Source organism: Culex quinquefasciatus, chromosome 2, assembly GCF_015732765.1.
Source record: "Culex quinquefasciatus strain JHB chromosome 2, VPISU_Cqui_1.0_pri_paternal, whole genome shotgun sequence".
Classification (NCBI taxonomy): domain Eukaryota; kingdom Metazoa; phylum Arthropoda; class Insecta; order Diptera; family Culicidae; genus Culex; species Culex quinquefasciatus.
In genome coordinates, this window is record NC_051862.1 from 208,753,194 (window position 1) to 208,773,284 (window position 20,091).

At 37.9% G+C, this 20,091-nt stretch overlaps 3 protein-coding genes across 3 annotated transcripts; 1 reads left to right on the plus strand and 2 right to left on the minus strand.

Moving 5' to 3' along the window:
• Positions 1-2,388: 2,388 nt before the first annotated feature.
• On the plus strand, positions 2,389-13,123 carry LOC6041781 (alpha,alpha-trehalose-phosphate synthase [UDP-forming]). The gene is given in 7 exon segments (XM_038253008.1): positions 2,389-2,554; positions 5,614-5,767; positions 10,418-10,509; positions 10,512-11,835; positions 11,953-12,280; positions 12,336-12,629; positions 12,686-13,123. Coding segments are annotated over 7 exon segments (2,574 nt in total). The 5' UTR covers positions 2,389-2,439; the 3' UTR covers positions 12,953-13,123.
• A 49-nt stretch (positions 13,124-13,172) lies between these two features.
• Positions 13,173-18,230, minus strand: LOC6041780 (protein YIPF6). Its single transcript, XM_001850945.2, has 5 exons — positions 18,094-18,230; positions 17,903-18,034; positions 17,601-17,845; positions 17,383-17,540; positions 13,173-13,580 (listed from the first exon to the last, which is right to left on the minus strand). The coding sequence occupies exons 1-5, from the start codon at positions 18,118-18,120 to the stop codon at positions 13,462-13,464; spliced, it is 681 nt and encodes a 226-aa protein (XP_001850997.1). The 5' UTR covers positions 18,121-18,230; the 3' UTR covers positions 13,173-13,461.
• Positions 18,231-18,864: 634 nt separating this feature from the next.
• Positions 18,865-20,091, minus strand: LOC6041779 (probable trehalose-phosphate phosphatase J). Its single transcript, XM_001850944.2, has 2 exons — positions 19,786-20,091; positions 18,865-19,725 (listed from the first exon to the last, which is right to left on the minus strand). Exons 1-2 carry the CDS (start codon positions 19,959-19,961, stop codon positions 18,972-18,974), a joined length of 930 nt encoding a protein of 309 aa, XP_001850996.1. The 5' UTR covers positions 19,962-20,091; the 3' UTR covers positions 18,865-18,971.

Here is a 20,091-nt window from a genome sequence, read left to right on the forward strand (position 1 = left end):
CCAAAATTACCAAAATTACCAAAATTACCAAAATTACCAAAATTACCAAAATTACCAAAATTACCAAAATTACCAAAATTACCAAAATTACCAAAATTACCAAAATTACCAAAATTACCAAAATTACCGAAATTATCAAAATAACGAAAAATTACCAGAATTACCGAAATTACCAAAATTACCAAAGTAACCAAAATTACCAAAATTACCAAAATTACCAAAATTACCAAAATTACCAAAATTACCAAAATTACCAAAATTACCAAAATTACCAAAATTACCAAAATTACCAAAATTACCAAAATTACCAAAATTACCAAAATTACCAAAATTACCAAAATTACCAAAATTACCAAAATTACCAAAATTACCAAAATTACCAAAATTACCAAAATTACCAAAATTACCAAAATTACCAAAATTACCGAAATTATCAAAATAACGAAAAATTACCAGAATTACCGAAATTACCAAAATTACCAAAATAACCAAAATTACCAAAATTACCAAAATGACCAAAATTATCAAAATTACCAAAATGACCAAAATTACCAAAATTACCAAAATTACCAAAATTACCAAAATTACCAAAATTACCAAAATTACCAAAATTACCAAAATTACCAAAATTACCAAAATGACCAAAATGACCAAAATGACCAAAATGACCAAAATTACCAAAATTACCAAAATTACCAAAATGACCAAAATTACCAAAATTACCAAAATGACCAAAATGACCAAAATGACCAAAATGAATGAAATTACCAAAATGAATGAAATTACCAAAATGAATGAAATTACCAAAATGACCAAAATGACCAGGATGACTAAAATGACCAAAATTACCAAAATTACCAAAATTACCAAAATTACCAAAATTACCAAAATTACCAAAATTACCAAAATTACCAAAATTACCAAAATTACCAAAATTACCAAAATTACCAAAATTACCAAAGTTACCAAAATTACCAAAATTACCAAAATTACCAAAATTACCAAAATTACCAAAATTACCAAAATTACCAAAATTACAAAAATTACCAAAATTACCGAAATTATCAAAATAACGAAAAATTACCAGAATTACCGAAATTACCAAAATTACCAAAGTAACCAAAATTACCAAAATTACCAAAATTACCAAAATTACCAAAATTACCAAAATTACCAAAATTACCAAAATTACCAAAATTACCAAAATTACCAAAATTACCAAAATATCCAAAATTACCAAAATTACCAAAATTACCAAAATTACCAAAATTACCAAAATTACCAAAATTACCAAAATTACCAAAATGACTAAAATTATCAAAATTACCAAAATTACCAAAATTTCCAAAATTACCAAAATTACCAAAATTACCAAAATTAACAAAATTACCAAAATTCCCAAAATTACCAAAATTACCAAAATTAACAAAATTACCAAAATTCCCAAAATTCCCAAAATTACCAAAATTACCAAAATTACCAAAATTACCAAAATGACTTAAATTACTTAAATCAAAGATTTATTTCAAATTTAGCGTTACAGTCAAGATCAGTGACCCCATATTAGTCAAATTTGGCCGTCATATTGGATAAAAAAATCCAGTATCAGTTTAAACCATTTTTGGAGCCACTTTTGAATCAAAATAAGACGACGAATAATAAATCGCGATAACCTATTATGGAATGAATAAATTACAGTTAAAAGTACCTTTTTGAATATCCTTGAACCTAGCACAGTCACGGAAGTGTCGTTCTTTGTCCATCGCTCATCGCTAACAATATTTAGAATTCAGCAAATTCAAAACACGACCTGTTATCATCTCGGAGGCGCTATATTTATAGTTGAGTAATCAGTGCCACGTGTCAGCCTGCTGCCCACAATCGCGTGCAAAATCTCGGCCCAATTATGGCGGCGTTCGATTCCAGAAGGAATTTGAATAGCAAAAATGTCAGAACTAGAATTTGTTTAGTCTTTCTGGGTAATGATTCGCTTGAGCAACAACAACAAAAAATTACCAAATCAGATCACTCATTTCACAATAACTGCCGATAGAACGAGCAAAAAAGTGATAATTATTCAGATCATTAGCCAGATTATGGCAGTTTGCAGTAGTTCCTGATGGTTCCGCAGTCTGCCTTCTTCCGTACTACAAGCGCATTATTCTGCAGCATCTCTCTCTCTCTCTCTGCGCTGTTATCAGTTTCCCCGTTGATTCCGTTTGTTGTTGCCGTGGCGGTCATGCATGCAACCCGCCTGCAATTATGGCACTCCGGGTCCAAAGATCCAAAGCACCCATCGGCGGCAATGACGAAGCAACTAACGATCGTGGAGTGGATCACGATCGTGAGTTATTTGAGCGACCGATCGTAACGCGAAACAATATGGTGTGCCGATCTATTGTGTGTGATTGTCGAGTTGAAAGTTTTTGCACCATTTGAATGTTTTTGGTTCGTTTTATATGTTTTCTTGTTAAAATTTTAAGATTATCCTGCAAAATAACCGTTTCAAGCTGCAAAATGAGAGTAATCCAGAATAAGCTCGATGAAGTTGAAGGTAAGTCACGGAGCCGGTCGAACTTTTTGAAGGTCCAGCAGTCCATTGACTGCCCTTGACAGTTTGGCTATCACACACGCACACGTTTGTTCTAGTTCCTCTCACGACGACCCTAATGGCGGATGGCCAGCGACAAAGTAAACAAATCGCGGCCAAGTGATAAGGTGGTTGGTTGGTCTAGATCGGACGGAGCGAAGAAGTCCGTGGAAGAAAATCCGTCGTTTGTGGGAAGCAATGTTCGTGCCAAACTTGGGAAGAATAATGGCAAGAAATTGATCTTACCGGTTCTAGATTTTTCCAGCTTGAAGTCGTGAGTTTAGTTGAAGGACAGTAACGGCAAAAATATGATTAAAAGAAACAGTCCACATAATTTGCTTTTTTCCTGTTTGCTTTGAATAAACTTAAACAATTTATTTTATTTAGGTTGACATCAAACCTGAACGATAACTTTAGCAAATTTTAATTTTTGTTTTAATTTATGCAACTTTTTAGATTGGCCCATTTTTGTCAGTTTTGGTTTTCATTAGAACATTTACAGAAACTTAGCAAAAAATCATGTATTTTAGATGGTCTTGTCAAAAATTAAAAGGCATCTAAACTTCTTTTGCTTCGAAATTTCGTATCAAAAATCAACTTTTCACAAATATATTTTTTAAGATCTTGTTTCAATTTTCATTGAATAAAATGTACTCACCTGGATTACTGAATTTGATTTATTTTATGTTAGCACATGGTCATCCCTTCTTTGTTCGGTTACATGCATTAAATAACATTGACAAATTATATTATGATGATATTTTTTAATTTTTTGTGAAAATTTATGTTACCATTTGATAAGATTTATTTTCAAATAAAATTTGTACTAAACCAGGTAAATTTGAGATCACTCCAAGCTTTTTCTATATTTGTCTTATTTCTTATGACAATACATTTTTATTTTTCGGTTTTAACTTTTGCTTAAATATAAAAAAAGATTTTAAGATATTTTAAGAGATTTTAAGATACCAACTTTCAAGCCAACCTGTATTTTTAAGCCTTGTATTTTTCTGATACTTACGATCTAGTTTTGGATACTAACAATCTTGCTAAGTTGATAAGCTTTAAACATTCTTTATGAAATTAATAAAAACTGAAAGGTTTCAATTTGTAAATGTTTAAAATTGACCATGGAAATATTCCTTCAATTTGATTTGAAGAAAACCCCGTAATAATAAGCTGTCTTTAAATTGATTAATGTTTGTCAATAATAAACAGCTCAGTTCCAAATTATTTATTTTATTGAGCTTAATTTTGAAAATATATGCAACGTTAATCATATAGTGCTAAATGTTTAAGAACAGTTGTTCAACATTATTTTTTTTATAATTTCAATGCCAGTAGACGTGCTACCAATTAAAAACAATTTCAACAATATTTAACAATTAACAATACATAGAGCTTAAGATTTTAAAATAATTTTAGTAGGTACATCTGTACTATGTATTTTTTAACACTTTTTGCAAAGACATCCCCTGTAATTTAAATTTTTTATCTAGTGTTTTTGGCAGAGGTTTAAAATGACTTATTATTGATATTTTCAAACGCTGATAATTTATTTAAAAAAATAAATATTTTAATCGAATTGACCAGAACATGAACAGAACTTGCAATATTCCAACATGATTATGTAACTATTTTTGGACTCCATCTAGAAAACCTCATTTTTATATTTGTTTTTTTTTTTCTATCAAAAGCTATATCTTAGCAATCGTTGGTCTAATCTTCAATGCTTTTTTTCAGAAAAATGTTTAAAAAGGAAATTTTCAAAAAATTAAATTAAGAATGGTCAAACTTCTACAAGTTTAAAAGCACCTTATTTAATTTGAAAATGAAAACGATTGTGAATGATTTTCAATAAATGTTTGTATTTTGATTTCAAATTTAGTTTTTTTGCAAAGCAAAAACTTGAAACAAAATGTGCAATTTTCTGAGTACAGTGTGTAAAAAGGCTTTTACAAATTTTATTTTTTTCAATTGATCTTTAGTCCAAAATCAAAAGTGGACTGGAAAATTGTTTTTTGAATTTAATTACTTATTAAAATCCTTTAAATAAACTTTGAACATTTTCAACTAGAAATTTGAAGCTCCTTTAGCTTTGAAAAATCAATTCAAGAATTATGCATTTAATGTTTTTTGAAAATTCAAACAAAATTCATTTTGATCAGAAAAACATATCTGATAACATTAATCGGCCTCTAATCCAGTATCGATCTCCCGAATCCCTCAATCAACTGTCGCGCTGCTACTCAATAGTGACAAATCCGTGTTCCGCGCTAATCACGTAAAACAATCACAGCACCTCAACGCCACTGTGTTATGGTTCGGGTGGCCGTTATCAGCATGTTAGCCGCCACTGATAAGCCCCTGGCAGGAGCCATTAAATATGACTTTGACTGAGGAGGACCGTGTTTGCATCGTCGCAAGTTACGACGACGTCCCCAAAACAGATTCCACCACTCTGATGAGGTCGGTCGATCGTTGTTGTTGTTTTTGTTCGCTTTCGTCAATATTGTTCATCGATCGTCCAGAATCATCACAGAACCGCGGATTGTTCGTAGCTGACCAACACCACCACCACCTAGTAGCTCTGATTAGCTCGGCCGTAATCAGTGCTTGCACAGTACACTCACAGGAGTGGAAATCACAGAGGCAGCACGCGTACGGCTTAATCCGAGTGTAACTGTAACGCTGTTTGACGAGAGTCCTTTATCAGCGTCGGACAACATCGTCGAATGTCAGTTGAATCTCAACTGCCCTGGAGGAAGCACCCTAAAAACTGATCCCCTCAGTGGACACCGAGTCCGGGCAGTCAGTGGCTCCTTATCTCCTTCGCGAACCTAACGGAACTCTGAAGTTGTGCAACTTTTACCCGGAAATCTGCGCCAAAATATGTGTCTCTCTAGCGAATTGTGATAGCCAAGTGGACCGTTGGACTACCTAGTGTTAATTGAGTGAAAATTTAGTTAATATCAGTTCATAAAAACACCCAAAAATGTCTACGTTTAATTTGCTCACCAAAGAAGCGGCGAAGGCAGCGGCCATGGCCAACTGCGAAATCACCATCACGAGCCCCCAGGAAGCCAACACCAAGAGCAGCCTGATTGTGGTCTCGAACCGGTTGCCGTTCGTGCTGAAGCGGGATCCCAAAACCGGAAAGCTGAGCAGACACGCCAGGTGAGTGGAAAAAGGGGGCGATTGCCACGATAAGGGAAAATCTTTTGAACAATTACTCTTTGTGAAATTGCAATTTAAACATTAGGTTCTCCATGTGCTTAAATAATTAAAAAAAAATCAGAATACCTTTTTTGTTGAGATCTATTTAATAAAAACAGCCAATAGTTTTCTATAGGTTTAAAAGCTGGAAATTATTGAACTTGGAAATTGGCGTATGAGTCACTTTTTTTTAACGCATTCGAAGTTTTCAGAGTTGCATTTTGCCAGTCAAAAAACTACTTTTCCGCAAAATAAAATCGAATACTAGAAGTTTTATTTGAATTTACCCGAGCAGGGGTAAAAAACACGGGAATACCAAATTTTAGTATTACTTGGGCAAATAACAGGGACCAAAATGTGCCCTTGGTTGCCCAGTAATAGATGGTAAAATACCATGAAATCATACCAAAGTCTAGTATGTGGAAGGGCACAACAATGTTATTCCAAGGGTAAAATAATACCTCAAAATAAAACCATTTCAATACCAAGTTGAAGTCTTCTGGATTTTTGGACATTGCTTGATTACCAAAACTTGGTATTGCCATGGTTTAATTTTTAGGTATTCCCGCGCCCTTGGAAAATCATATTTTGGTATTTCTGTGGTCTTTTACATACATGATTTTGGTATGATTTCATGGTATTTTACCATCTATTACTGGGCAACCAAGAGCACATTTTGGTCGCTGGTATTTGCACAAGTAATACCAAAATTTGGTATTTTCATACCATTTTTAGTGCAACAGTTGCAGTTAGTGAAAAAACGGAAATGATCCATATGCAACAGCCAAATCTACTCACCTGATGATTCCATGTTGTTCTTAGTGATATTCTTCACCACATTGAATGCATTTGTCATTGATGAACGGCCTGTGCTTGAAGTTCTTGAAGATTCTAAAAAATAACAAGATTGAAAAATAAGTGTTATTAAAATGAAACTGGATTGAAATTCACCAAAATTCAATAATCTGTCCATTTACTCGTTTGGTTATCCCAACTTAGAGAAATTTCAACGTTTTAAAAAAAAATCTTAGTGGGTATATGAAAAAAAAATTGAAAATCAGCTTTAACATTTTTGGGTTTCAAGTCATTTTAGCGCAAAATTTATTATCTCATCAAAATTTATACAAAAAAAATTCCCATAGTTTCAGAGGATTTTGATGAAACCTTTCAATACCAAAATAATACCAAAATGTGGCATCCTGACCTATACATTTTTCCACAATGTCAAGTCATTTCTTTAGGGGGTATATCAAAAATGTTTAAAATCAAGCTTGAAATTTCCGGTTTTCAATGAAAGCATTCGCTTTGAGACATCATTTTAGCGCAAAATTAATTATTTTGTCAAAATTGGTCAAAATTTTACCATAGTTTCAGAGGAATTTGATAAAACACTGTAATACCAAAAGAATACCAATATGTGGTGTTCGGTCATTGAAAAATTCTGCAATTTTGCAATATCAAAACAATACCTTTAATTGGTATGATAGCACATTTTGCTCTTGCATAATCCTTAAGAAAAAATTTAAAGGGTCCAGGAATACCAAAACTTGGTATTGATTCCAGAGATAGGTATTATTACGCATATCCCTTGTTAATTACCCATGCTCGGGTATAGACTGTTTTCGTTCTTTGATACTAATAGGTTTTCAAATCAATTCAAATATGACAAGCAAACATAATAAAAAAATATTTAAAAAATTATTCGCTCTTTTGTTTTAACATACTTGAAAAGCCATCCAAAGTAGATATCAATGGATTTGAGTTGTTTTTACATTGAATTCAGAATAATAAGATTTTCGAAAAGACCGCTCTATTTTTCAAGATTCCTTTTATGAGATCAAGATGGACCGTTTTCCAAAACTTTTCTGTATGATTTTTTCTGCGGAAAAGTCGTTTTCAGCAGTACTTTCAATACCGAAAGTTTTGTACATATTGGAATTGGTGCCAAATTCGGCGGATTGATTTAGCGTTGAACGTAGAGTGATTTGTACATTTTTATTGTGAAAAAAATAAATAATTTGGTTTGAAACATTGAATGAATGTTTTGCAAAATAAAACTAAAAATCTTTTGCTGCTCCTAATTAATTTTCAAAACAAATAACAAAAAGGATTTACTGATAAATTGCTAGAAAAATTTATCAATTGCCATAAAAAATTCATTGCTTTTAAAAACAAAATTAAAAGAAATGTTGTTATTGATTTTCACAGAACAAAAGACTCTGGTTGTCATTTTTTTTATCAACAATAAAAAAACACTAAGCCCAACCAAATCTGCCCTTCATTATATGAAAACTCTTATAAACATGGGAATATTAATAAATTTTATCGTTAGTTTCGATTTCTGAGCAAAAAATTAAATGTTTAAAAATGTATTATAAATTCAATGTGTTCTGAACTTTTTTTTAAATTTATCTATCATTTTGAAAAAAAAAAAAAATCTGTTTGGTTATAGCAGATGCTCAAAATATTCAAAAAAACTTCGTATTTTTTCAATATTTTGAAATTGAATTTGAATAAGGGATACATGTTTACAAAGTGTTTTTCTTTTTCAAATACATTTTTTCAGTAAATTTACAATATTTACATATATTTTTTTATTTAACACATTGAAAAACAATTGAAATCATGTGCATTGCAATTTCAAGAAAAATATGCTGGTTTATTTCTAGTTATACTATCAAAGCAGGTAATAAACAAATTTAAAAATGTAGCATGCAAAAAAGTCATGGTCGCTATTAATTTTGAAAAAAAAAAAATTTACCAAAACCAATTATTGTTAGAAAACAAACTTTATGCAGTGGTGTATACAAAATCGTTTATTTTTATTTTACACCTAATATATCACGGAAAACACATTGTCATGCTTTGGGGACCATCCATAAACCACGTGGACACTTTGTTTTGAAAATCTCATTCCCCCCTATCGTGGACAACTTCCATACAAATAAAATCTTTTTTAATCAAACCCCCCTCCCCCCTTTAACAAATAACGTCCGGGAGAGCTTAAATCGGTTATAATGTCGAAAAGGTATGATTTTCTTTAAATGTGTTTTGTTCGCAAATTTTAATTTTTGGAGTCATCTTCACTTTGCCACCACCCTAATGTAAAAAATACGTGCCTTTTTTTAACAATTTTGGTAATTTTTTTAATTTTGAGATTAACTTTCTTCTGGGATTGCTGTTGCAAAATAATGATTTTTCAGCACGTGTCTTACATTTTCCAATGAGTCACTGACAACTTTTATAAATACGACGAGTACTGAAAAGCGTTGTTTTTTTACAATTCCGTAGAGCATACTATAAATAGGAGTTTTCTGTGCAACTCAGTTGTAATTGAAAATGACCTATAAATATATGGATTTTTCATAGCTCAGGCTGAATCAAATTTTATTCAATGTTTTTTTTTTTGTTGAAATAATTTTAATTTTGTTGAATTTTCGATGAACAAAACTGCAAAAAGTTTTTTTTGTCAAATTTTAATTTTTTGAAAACCTATGATTGCATATCAACTTCCAAGGGTTTTTAAATTGAAATGTTGGTTGTATGGCTCGTTTTTTTCAATTTTTACATTTTTAATTTTTTACCATCCTCGACATCGGCTAGAGTCGAAGGACAAAAACTCAAATATTTGCATCGGCCTAACAGGAAATAAAAAAAAACTAGATTTTTTCGCCTTATTTTTGCATCGGTATGCTTGGTCAACTTAAAAACCAAAACATTTTTTAAAAGTATTACTTTTCGATAAAAGTGCTTAAAATTTGAACTTTTCATCACTCCAGTTAGTGCTTTAATAATTTTATTCACCTCTTTTATATTTTATATTTTAAGAACAGAATCACAAAAAATGTGTTTAATCAATGTTTTAACATGTTTTATAACAACAACGTCGTAATTTTCCTTCAACATTTATATAACTAATTCCAAATCTGGAAGCATCGTTACTCAACAAAGCACAACCGTTTACGACCCCGGTTATAGCAACAATAACATATTTTGATGCTGGCCACCAGCTTCTTCCCTACGTCACTGCTTATCAAACGCTCTTCTGACCTAGTGGCCCATACAAAAATATGTAATAATTATTTATTCCCAGCCCAAACCCCGCAAATCAGCTCGAAAATATTTTAAAACAGCTTCACCCTGTTATCAAACAAAAACAAAAAAAAGGCCCCAGAACACCTCTGACCTTGCTCTGCCCAAGTGTCCAGCTCCGTTCCGTCTGGAGCCGCCGCGATTTACGTCAGAACACAGCTTCACGACCCTCCCGAGTGGTGATGTGCGGACTTCGTCATCGTTTTCTATAATTCTAATACATTCGGAGCACGCCTTCGTCCTACCTTGTATCACGTGATCATCAGGCAGCAGCTGTCTGATTACGTGCGCGCTGCACTTTTGCCTTATCAATTTATTAGCCACTATTTCTCTAAACACTAAACACAGAGGTTTTGTTTTCCTAAAGTGCAACGCAAAAATTCTTCCGCTATTTTGTTTGAAACTTTCCAAGTCTCTCTTGGTGTACACGCTGATAAGACCGGATTAGCGACCTGCCAGCGCACAGATTTACGATTCTAACCAGCGTTTACCTTCTTTCTTCCTCCTCTTTTGATTTAGTGCCGGCGGTTTGGTCACTGCAGTTGCACCGGTCGTCATCAAAGGTCACGGCCTGTGGGTGGGATGGTCCGGAATTACGCTGAGAAGACCGACGAGATTCCGGAGTCGGACCCGAAGGATTGTACGCCGACGGCTGGCCTGCTGTCGGAACAGGTCGTTTCGGTGAACGTCGAGCCGGTGCTGTTCGACAGCTACTACAATGGATGCTGTAACGAAACGTTCTGGCCACTGTTTCACTCGATGCCCGGTCGGGCCAAGTTCGACGCGAATAACTGGAAGTCATATTACGAGGTGAACAAAGAGTTTGCCGCTCAGACGATTCAAGCGCTCGAGCGATGTCTGGAAAAGAAAACCAATCCGGGTGTTCCGATCATCTGGATTCACGACTACCATCTGATGCTGGCAGCGAACTGGATCCGCGAAGAAGCCGACGAGAAGAATCTGCCCTGTCTCATGGCGTTCTTCTTGCACATTCCGTTCCCACCGTGGGACATCTTCCGTCTGTTACCCTGGTCGGACGAGATTCTCCAGGGAATGCTCGCTTGTGACATGATCGGCTTCCACGTTCGCGACTACTGTCTGAACTTTGTCGACTGCTGTCAACGGAATCTCGGATGCCGTGTCGATCGCAAGAATCTCCTCGTCGAACACTGTGGACGTTCTGTCCGTGTTCGACCACTCCCAATTGGGATCCCATTCGATCGATTTGTAGATCTAGCCAAAAAAGCCAAGAAGCTCATCAAAACCAACCAGAAAATCATCCTCGGTGTAGACCGTCTTGACTACACCAAAGGACTGGTCAACCGCCTGAAGGCGTTCGAAGTTCTGCTCGAAAAGCATCCAGAACATCGCGAGAACGCCACCCTCCTTCAAATCTCCGTCCCCTCTCGAACCGACGTCAAAGAGTACCAGGAGCTGAAAGAAGAGATGGACCAACTCGTGGGCCGCATCAACGGCCGCTTCACCACCGCCAACTGGTCCCCCATCCGGTACATCTACGGCTGCATCGGCCAGGAAGAGCTCGCCGGCTTCTACCGGGACTCCTCAGTCTGCCTGGTGACCCCCCTCCGGGACGGCATGAACCTGGTCGCAAAGGAGTTCGTTGCCTGCCAAATCAACGAACCAGCAGGCGTCCTGATCGTGTCGCCGTTTGCCGGCGCTGGTGAAACCATGCACGAAGCGCTGCTCTGCAATCCGTACGAGATTGAGTCCGCCGCGGAGGTGATTCATCGTGCGCTGACCATGCCCGAGGACGAGCGGTCGCTGAGGATGGGTCGCATGAGGAGGCGGGAGATGCAGCAGGACGTGAACAGCTGGATGCGGCAGTTCCTGAAGGCGATGGACTCGCTCGAGGAGGACGAGATCGGGACGACCACCATGCAGCCGGTGACGGTGGATGACTTTGACTACTTGCTGAAGTGAGTATGCTTGGTGGATTGTTTAAATTGTTTTGAAAAAAGTGGCCGGTTGGGAATGATACCTTTCAGAGCCTTAAAATGACTAATCTTTACTACAATCCCCAACCCTTTTCGCAGCTACGTCGGCTACAACCACAAGCTTGCGCTGCTGCTCGACTACGACGGAACGCTGGCCCCGATCGCGCCCCACCCAGATCTGGCCACCCTTCCCCCGGAGACCAAGAACGTCCTGCAACGACTGTCGAACCACTCGGACGTGTACATTGCTGTAATTTCGGGCCGAAACGTCGAAAACGTCAAGAAGATGGTCGGAATTGAGGGCATCACGTACGCCGGTAATCACGGGTTGGAGATTCTGCACCCGGACGGAAGCAAGTTCATCCACCCGATGCCGATGGAGTACGAGGACAAGGTGACGACCTTGCTGAAGGCACTGCAGGAGGAGGTGAGATTCTAGGGGGTTGAAGTTATGGTTTAGACTAACTTTGTTCTGATTAAAGGTGTGTCACGATGGAGCTTGGGTGGAGAACAAGGGCGCACTGCTGACCTTCCACTATCGGGAGACTCCGCTGGAGTTGCGTGCGGATTTGGTGGAGAAGGCTCGCCAGTTGATCATCAACAATGGGTTCCGGGCTGCCGAGGCGCACTGTGCTGTGGAGGCGAAGCCTCCGGTTCAGTGGAACAAGGGACGGGCTTCGATTTATATTCTGAGGACGGCGTTCGGAGTGGACTGGAGCGAACGTATCAAGATCATCTACGCTGGAGATGATGCGACCGATGAGGATGCAATGATGGTAGGTGTTTGAGGAGTTTAGGAAGTTCAGGAAATTCAATTTTTTCTTCAAAACAGGCCCTCAAGGGAATGGCGGCGACGTTCCGCGTCACAAACGCCCAGATCGTCAAGACCTCGGCTGAGCGCCGGCTCCCGTCGACGGACTCCGTGCTCACGATGCTCAAGTGGGTCGAGCGACACTTTATGCGCCGCAAGCCCCGCTCCAACAGCCTGACCTACAAGAACCGCAAGAAGGACTGCGTCAAGATGCAGCTGGCGTTCGATCTGGTGCCGAACCTGAGTCCGGCCAACAGCGCCGCCAACAGCTCCGACGAGCGGGATTAGGATATTCTATTAGAGCTGTTTTGTTTGTTAATGATTTTAACATAGGAGAAAAATGTTTTCAAAACTAGAGTGGTGAAATATGATTTTACCGTCGTGGCTGCTGTTGCTGGTACATTTAGTCTGATACTTTATTCGTTTTGATTTTATGATTAAACTAGTTTGTAAGGAGAATCCCCCTCAAAAAGACTTTCTTTCAATCCGAAAGTTCAAACCCCCTCCATTTTCCAAGTACATTTTATAGTTTTATTGTGTGCAAAGGAAATATATCATACAAAAATGGATGATCGACAGCGTGTCATGTGATTTTGACAGTAGCGGGGTTAAAAAGCGTCTCACTGTTGCCTCGAACTAAATATTTACATACACATCTGCTTCTACGTCATCGTTTTCTTGGTTACACTACACAGGACACAGGACTCTAGCTACACACTCAAATCGAGGGTGGTTTCTCTGCTCAGCTATCACTCGTTCTCTCGCTCAGTTCAGTTCAGACTTGGCTTGGCTAACCCTTAGACGTTACTGTGGGCCACTACCAGCCACGAGATGATGAAGTAAAACAGAAAGATCGGATAGACGGCCAGGGCCTTCCGGTTGGCGGGCTGGCTGTCACCGAGGAATATGATGGAAGCTGAAATGGAAGGATTTTTTTTTGGAAAATAATTTGATTATTGCTCAAGCTATGATTTTTTTAAACTGCACAAAATACAGAGGTCGAAAAAACTTTCAGTTTTCAAGTTAAGATTACTCTCGGATCCTTTTTTAAGAAAAAGATTTAATTTTAATTTGTATATCTATCATACTCTCATAACGGTGTACATCAACCAGATCTTTTGCATCAAGATTTTTATTACAGATATTTTGGTTTCTTCAAAATTATAGGATCTATCGATATATATTCCCGTTTCCCGGGAAATTTAATAATATCCCGGAAATTCCCGAAATTTAAGCGGAAGTATACAACTTTTGGAAAATAAAAAAAATAATAAATGGAGAATCTCAACAATTTTTTTCTCAATTTCATTTATTGTTCGATTCTTATAAAAAAGAATTGATCAAACATCAGAAAATTTTAAATTTAAATAAATTTGATTTATTTGAAAAAAATGAGTTAAATGATAAAAAGCTTAACTATTGTGCTCAAGAGCTTTATTTATGATACGATTTGATGTTATTAAATAAGAAAAACTATACTTTTACTTGTAGTTTAATGAGTTTTTACATGCAAAAAAAATCAAATAATTCGCTCTAGAGCATTGCCTTGGCGTTCCCGATTTCGGGATTCCTACTCGAAACTAGGTGTCCGAAGGCTTGATTGTTGAGGCAATTGCGAACCTCTTTTTACACCTAAGCTTCCATCCACCCCGGGATTCGAACTGACGACCTTTGGATTGTGAGTCCAACTGCCTACCAGCGACTCCACCGGGACAGGACCCAGGGAGACGACTCCTACACCTGGACTGAGCTATCGACCTAACCTCTACACCCAAAATTCAGAATCGAGATAATCGTTCTCTCAAAATTTATTGAGGGCTCAGTGCCAAAATCGATAGAATAATGGTACCAACTCACACCATCATAACAAATGAGTTCATTCGTTAGTTGAATCAATAAATCTCCAACAAGTGTCATACATCGACTTCTGACTTCTCCATGGTCATCAAGCTGTGGTGGCCGAGGCAGCTAAGTCATTGGATTGGTTTGTCAAAGGTCTCTGGTTCGATTCCCGTTGTCGACACTTTTGGTTTTTTGTTTGACGGATGAACTTTTTTTGCAAATGAACCTCGAGAGAATAGTTCTATCGCCCATCTCGAGCTGTGTTCTCTGCGTCCGTGAATGGTACCACTATTCTCTCGACTCGAGACCATCATTCTCTCGTACTAGCGCCGCCAATTTTGGGTGTAGGTTAGACCGGGGCCAACATTTACTTCCCCATCCAACGGAAGGCGTGATCAGACAAATCTCGTCTCAAAATTTGCCACCGGGACCTTCTGGGATCGAACCCAGGCCGACTGGGTGAGAGGCAATCACGCTTACCCCTACACCACGGTCCCGGCAAATGCAGTCAAGCTATTAATTGATCTTCACACTTATTTCAACCATTAGTGTCGCTGTTTTATAAAATTTTGATGCAAAATATTAGTCAAAGCTAAAACCATAACAATTTTCAAAAAATTTAAAGATTTCCGGGAAAATTGTTTAAAATTTACTGTTTTCCGGGAAATTTGTAACCCCGGGAAATTTGACGCTCTACCTAAAGAATTGGATACAAGATTATTTACAACAAAGTTTGGTCCGTTTGTTTCACAATTTTGGAAACAGAAGAAAACAATTTTCTTGAACTTCTCAGTTGTTTAAAAAATAATATTTCGTATTTTCAACACAAAAAAACATTACTTAATCCACCGATGGTGGTTGGTGCCTTCCTCACAATTATGTACCTATTTGTTTCTGTAGTAAGAATGTCAAACCTACAAATTTTATCTAAATTTTACTTCTTACAACATATCTACATGGAGTATGGGGTCTAGAATCCCAAAAATCATTGGACGTAATATTAGAACAACACCTACGGGGCTGTTTCATGAAAGTTGTTCACTTTCAATAGTTATATTACTTTAAAGTTTTTTAAGCCTCAAGGCAGTAAAAAAATATATCTGTTCATTTTTCCCGGGAGTTTCAAATCAACAAAAACCCGGGAGCCAGATCTCCGGATAGATCCGAACAACTTTTTCATCAAAATATTTGAGATCCGGCCTCTGAAATGTGTACAAATGACACTTAGGTGCTCATAACTAACGTGAGATAGGTCATAAAAATTTCAGCATTTTTGTATGACCCAATTTCTCTGCAAATCTGTTAAAACAGATATTTTTCAAAAATCGATTCACCTATAAGGGTAGGTCAGTTCAAAATCTATACAAAAACAAGAACTATTTCAAAAACGCAATTTTCAGCAATACACACTAAAAAATAATTAAAATTACACTTAACTGAATTTCTAATCCGATGTAAAAATCATAGATGTACTCCAGAAAATAACGTAAAATCATGTTTGATTTGATACAGATTCACAAATCCCTGCTTGAATCATGATACAGAACATTATATCAAATGTCGTGTACATTTAATTTATGTTTGACTTGATTTTGCGTCTAATTTGATGCACATGGTTGGAGCGTTTTTTTAGATGTAATTTTAAGTTTCATCAGACTGAATTTTAAGTTTATTTGAGCGATCTCTCTTGACAGTGCAAACCAAACGTCAGCCATCTTTGTGTTGTGCAAATCGGCGGAGGTCGATTTTTTCCCCGTCATATGAAAACCGGAAAAATGGATCAAAAATCTAAGGAGTATCATTCCAAAATGATTAAGGTAAGTTCAATTAACCATCAGCTGCGACAGAGGGTAATTTGTTTGCATAAAGCTAACAAATGTGTGCTTTGTTTTCTCAGCTGTTCCTGACGACCGGAGCAGAAACAGAAGTCGATCGCTGGTGTGACAAATTCTTTCCTAGAATCCACTCCGCCTCAGCAGCAATCAAATTGGCCACCGCCTGCAATGGAGTGTCCTGTCTGGGGCCAGACCGCTGAACGTCTTAACCCGAAAAAAGCCGACCACCACGTTCACAGATCTTAAGTGTTAGAATTTCTACTAATTCTCCCGAAAAATGTGATTTGTAGGATTCAGTACGGACTGGTGATTTTATGATTTTAGTGCCAACAATAATTTTTTGGTTAAGTAAGATAAGTGTTTTGGTAGCCCTTTTGTTAAGTGAGGAAAATAGTGTTCTGGGAGACAAGTTCATGCCAAGAATATTGAGCAGGAAAAAAAGGAAAAATGTATTGTATTTCAGTGAAAGTTTTTGATAAATAAACACACAGATAGCTGTGTTTTCAGTATGAAAAATATGTGTATTTTATTCCAATAAGAATTTCAATTGGAACTGAACAACGGCGACCAATAACGAATTACATCAATGTAATTTTCAAATGACGTAAAATCACATTGCTGCTGTCATTTTTTGGAGTCGTGTAATTTTCAAAGCTAACGTAATATTATGTTTTATTAGACGCTCCAGTTATGTGCATCTATTTGACAGAATATTACACGTTTTTTTCGAAGTGTGTAGAATATTTGAATGTATTCAGAATCTGTTAAAGACCGATAAAACTCAACTTTATATGTATAAATCTCTGATGGGGTAACTCGGTTTGTACTTTTTTTTTTGCTAAAGCCGTCTTTTGAACATTTGAAAATACACGTTTTCAATCATTTGTAGCTTCAATTTCACAGTACTAGCTGTTCATAAATAATATTAAATTTCAAAATATTTTAAATTTAACTAATTCCTTAAAAGCGCTCATTCTCATTTCTAGCTTGTTTGTAGCGAGATATTAAATTTCTTGAATCTGTTTTGTGTTTCAAACTTACCGTAAGTAGCCCACCCGAACCCACCGCCTGCTACGATCAACCGAAGAAAGAACAGGAAAGTCGTTTGCTCTGCTAGCAGGATTATTCTGCACACCAGCAGTGCCAGGGCACAGGGTGTCAAACAATATCCCAGAACGCACACCGACTGGAAGATTGAGCTAAAAGTAGTTAAAATTTGTTAAAAATATTAAAAATTTAAAGAAAGAGATTTTTCCTACATATTCCCTCCCAGTAGCTTCGAGTTGAGCGTCACAATCATCGCTCCGATCCACACGATCACGAAAACCTGCGCAAACTCCGGCCCCCCATCGTACAGCTCGTCCCCAGTCCCTTGCAGAAACGTGGCCATAAAGGTGCACAGTATTAGCGGACCCCACAGGTCCCAGTCCTTTAGCAGGGTCTTCTTCTCCCTTGGAATAAGTACGTGGTAAAATTTGACGCCGACCGCCTTCACGTCACGGAGCTTCAAAGTTGAAAGATTGTTAGGTTGATTTTATTGTAAAATTGTGGAATTACTTACGAATGTGTCTTTGATGGGTTCGTCAAGTGTGCTGAAGTTGGGCGCGGACGGATCCGTCGTGTTCCGACTCGCGGACTGGACCGACATTTGACCTTCCATCGATTCCGTCGCCGAAGCGTAGTCATCGTAGAGCTGTTTTGGTGAGTTTCTTGGTTAAAATACACTCCAAAACATAAACAATTAGCTTTTACCTCTAGTTTTGTTTCCGGTGATGACATTTTGACTATTTTAAATTAATCTTAACAATTTTATCCTAGGGAAATCCTCAAATTTTTACGATCCCACTCTATCACCCTTGTGCCAGCAAATTCACTCTTGTCGTCTATTTTTTTTCAGCCCTTTTGACAGTTCTTTATTTTGACACATGGGCAGTGATGCCGTGGCGTTCACGCAAAGAAGAGATGTTGTTTTGGTGCTGTGCTGCGCATGCTGATTGGTGGATGGCGATGGACGAGAGGGAGAATGAAGTTGCGAAAACAGAAAAGAAGCGAGAGAGAGAGAGGAGTTCATTTGAGTTGCGTACATTTAGGCGCTGTCAAAGTTGTGTTCCAGAGATTGACAACTCAGTGAAATTGAATAGACTGGCGTACCCCTTGCAGTATTCAATATGAATGATTTTTAGAAGAAGTTAAATATAAATCTTTTGATATTTTTTTTCTTGCAATGTTGACACTTTTAATATGAAATGAAATGTAGAACAGTCAGCCAAAGGTAACGTGTTTGTATTTTTGAAAAAATCTAATTAGGAAAAGGTATTTTCAAGATTCGGATGGTTTATTCTTTATAGAAATAACAAAAGATCAAGGTCTCGCGTTCTTGCAATCCAATCATTGAGCACGTGCTCCTCAGCCCATTAAGCTTTTTAAAGCGTTTTATTTGCCTCTCACTGTTGTCATTTAGATCGTTGAGATGAGTAAGCTTTCTTTCTAACGGTTTGTAAACATGGCATTGATAGAGATTAGTTAGTTATTTAAAAAATAGGTTTATTCATTCCAAAAATATCTCATTAAAATAACAATTTCAATTGTAACACTAAATCTGAACACTCAGCACCGACTTGTTAACACAATCACTTCGTGACCTTCTTCTCCAACCACTTCAACAGCTGGTAAACCGCATCAACCGACGGAATCCGGAAGTCCGCATGTGTCTCGACCTGCGGGTCCTTCGACACCCGGAACGACCTCCCCGAGCCCTTAATCGCTTGCATCACATCCTCATCGGTGGTGTCATCCCCGGCGAAGATCACCTTCCGTTGGCGCCAGTTCGTGTCGAAACTATCCGTCAGGATGTACTCCGCGGCAAGACCCTTGTTCCACTTGATCGGAGGCTTCCCCTCGACCGCAGCGTGAGCTTGGTTGGCCCGATATCCGTACGACTCGATGATCTGCTTGGCGCGAACTTCCAACTCCGGAACTAGCTTGGCATCGACCTGGCGGTAGTGGAAGGTTAACGAGACCTTCTTGTCCTCGACCCAAGCTCCGTCTTTGGCAAGCTCCTTGGTCAGCTGATCGATCATCTTGGTGAAGTTGTCGGCGATTTCCTTCGGAATGCCCTGATTGTGTTTAGTCCCATCCGGGTAGAGCACCTCCAGTCCGTGATTCCCGGAGTACACGATGTTCTCGATGCCGATCTTCTCCTTAACACCATACACATCCCTCCCCGAAATGACCGCCACGAACGCCTTCCCACTGTTGGCGATGTTCTGCAGGGTACTCTTCATCTGCGGCGTCATCTGGGTGAGGTTCGGATGGGCGGTGATCTCCGCCAGCGTGCCATCGTAGTCCAAGATCAGCGCGATCCGCTCCCCGTCGGCGATGTAGCTACAGATCAAAAACGAATTTCAGCATCACAAAGGAGGTGGTGGGACCAACCGCAATTACCTTCCGAGATACTGATCGAAATCCGGCGTTGACATCTTATCTGGTGCGCTGTCGACATTGAAGTGACTTAGCTGCTGAGCCGCGCCACTGTCGGAACTCGTCGTCGTCGACGACTCCGTACAGCAGCTATGAACAACAATCAACGCGACTAGCTTAACGATGGCGTTGATAGTCATGACGACTTCAACTATACACAAACACCGAGGCGGAGGGACTAATCGCACTAAATAGTGCCGAAAGGAAGCACTTCTGATCGTAGCCAGAACTTGGCACCATTTGAGAATTTTCGGGCAATTTAGTCAACAG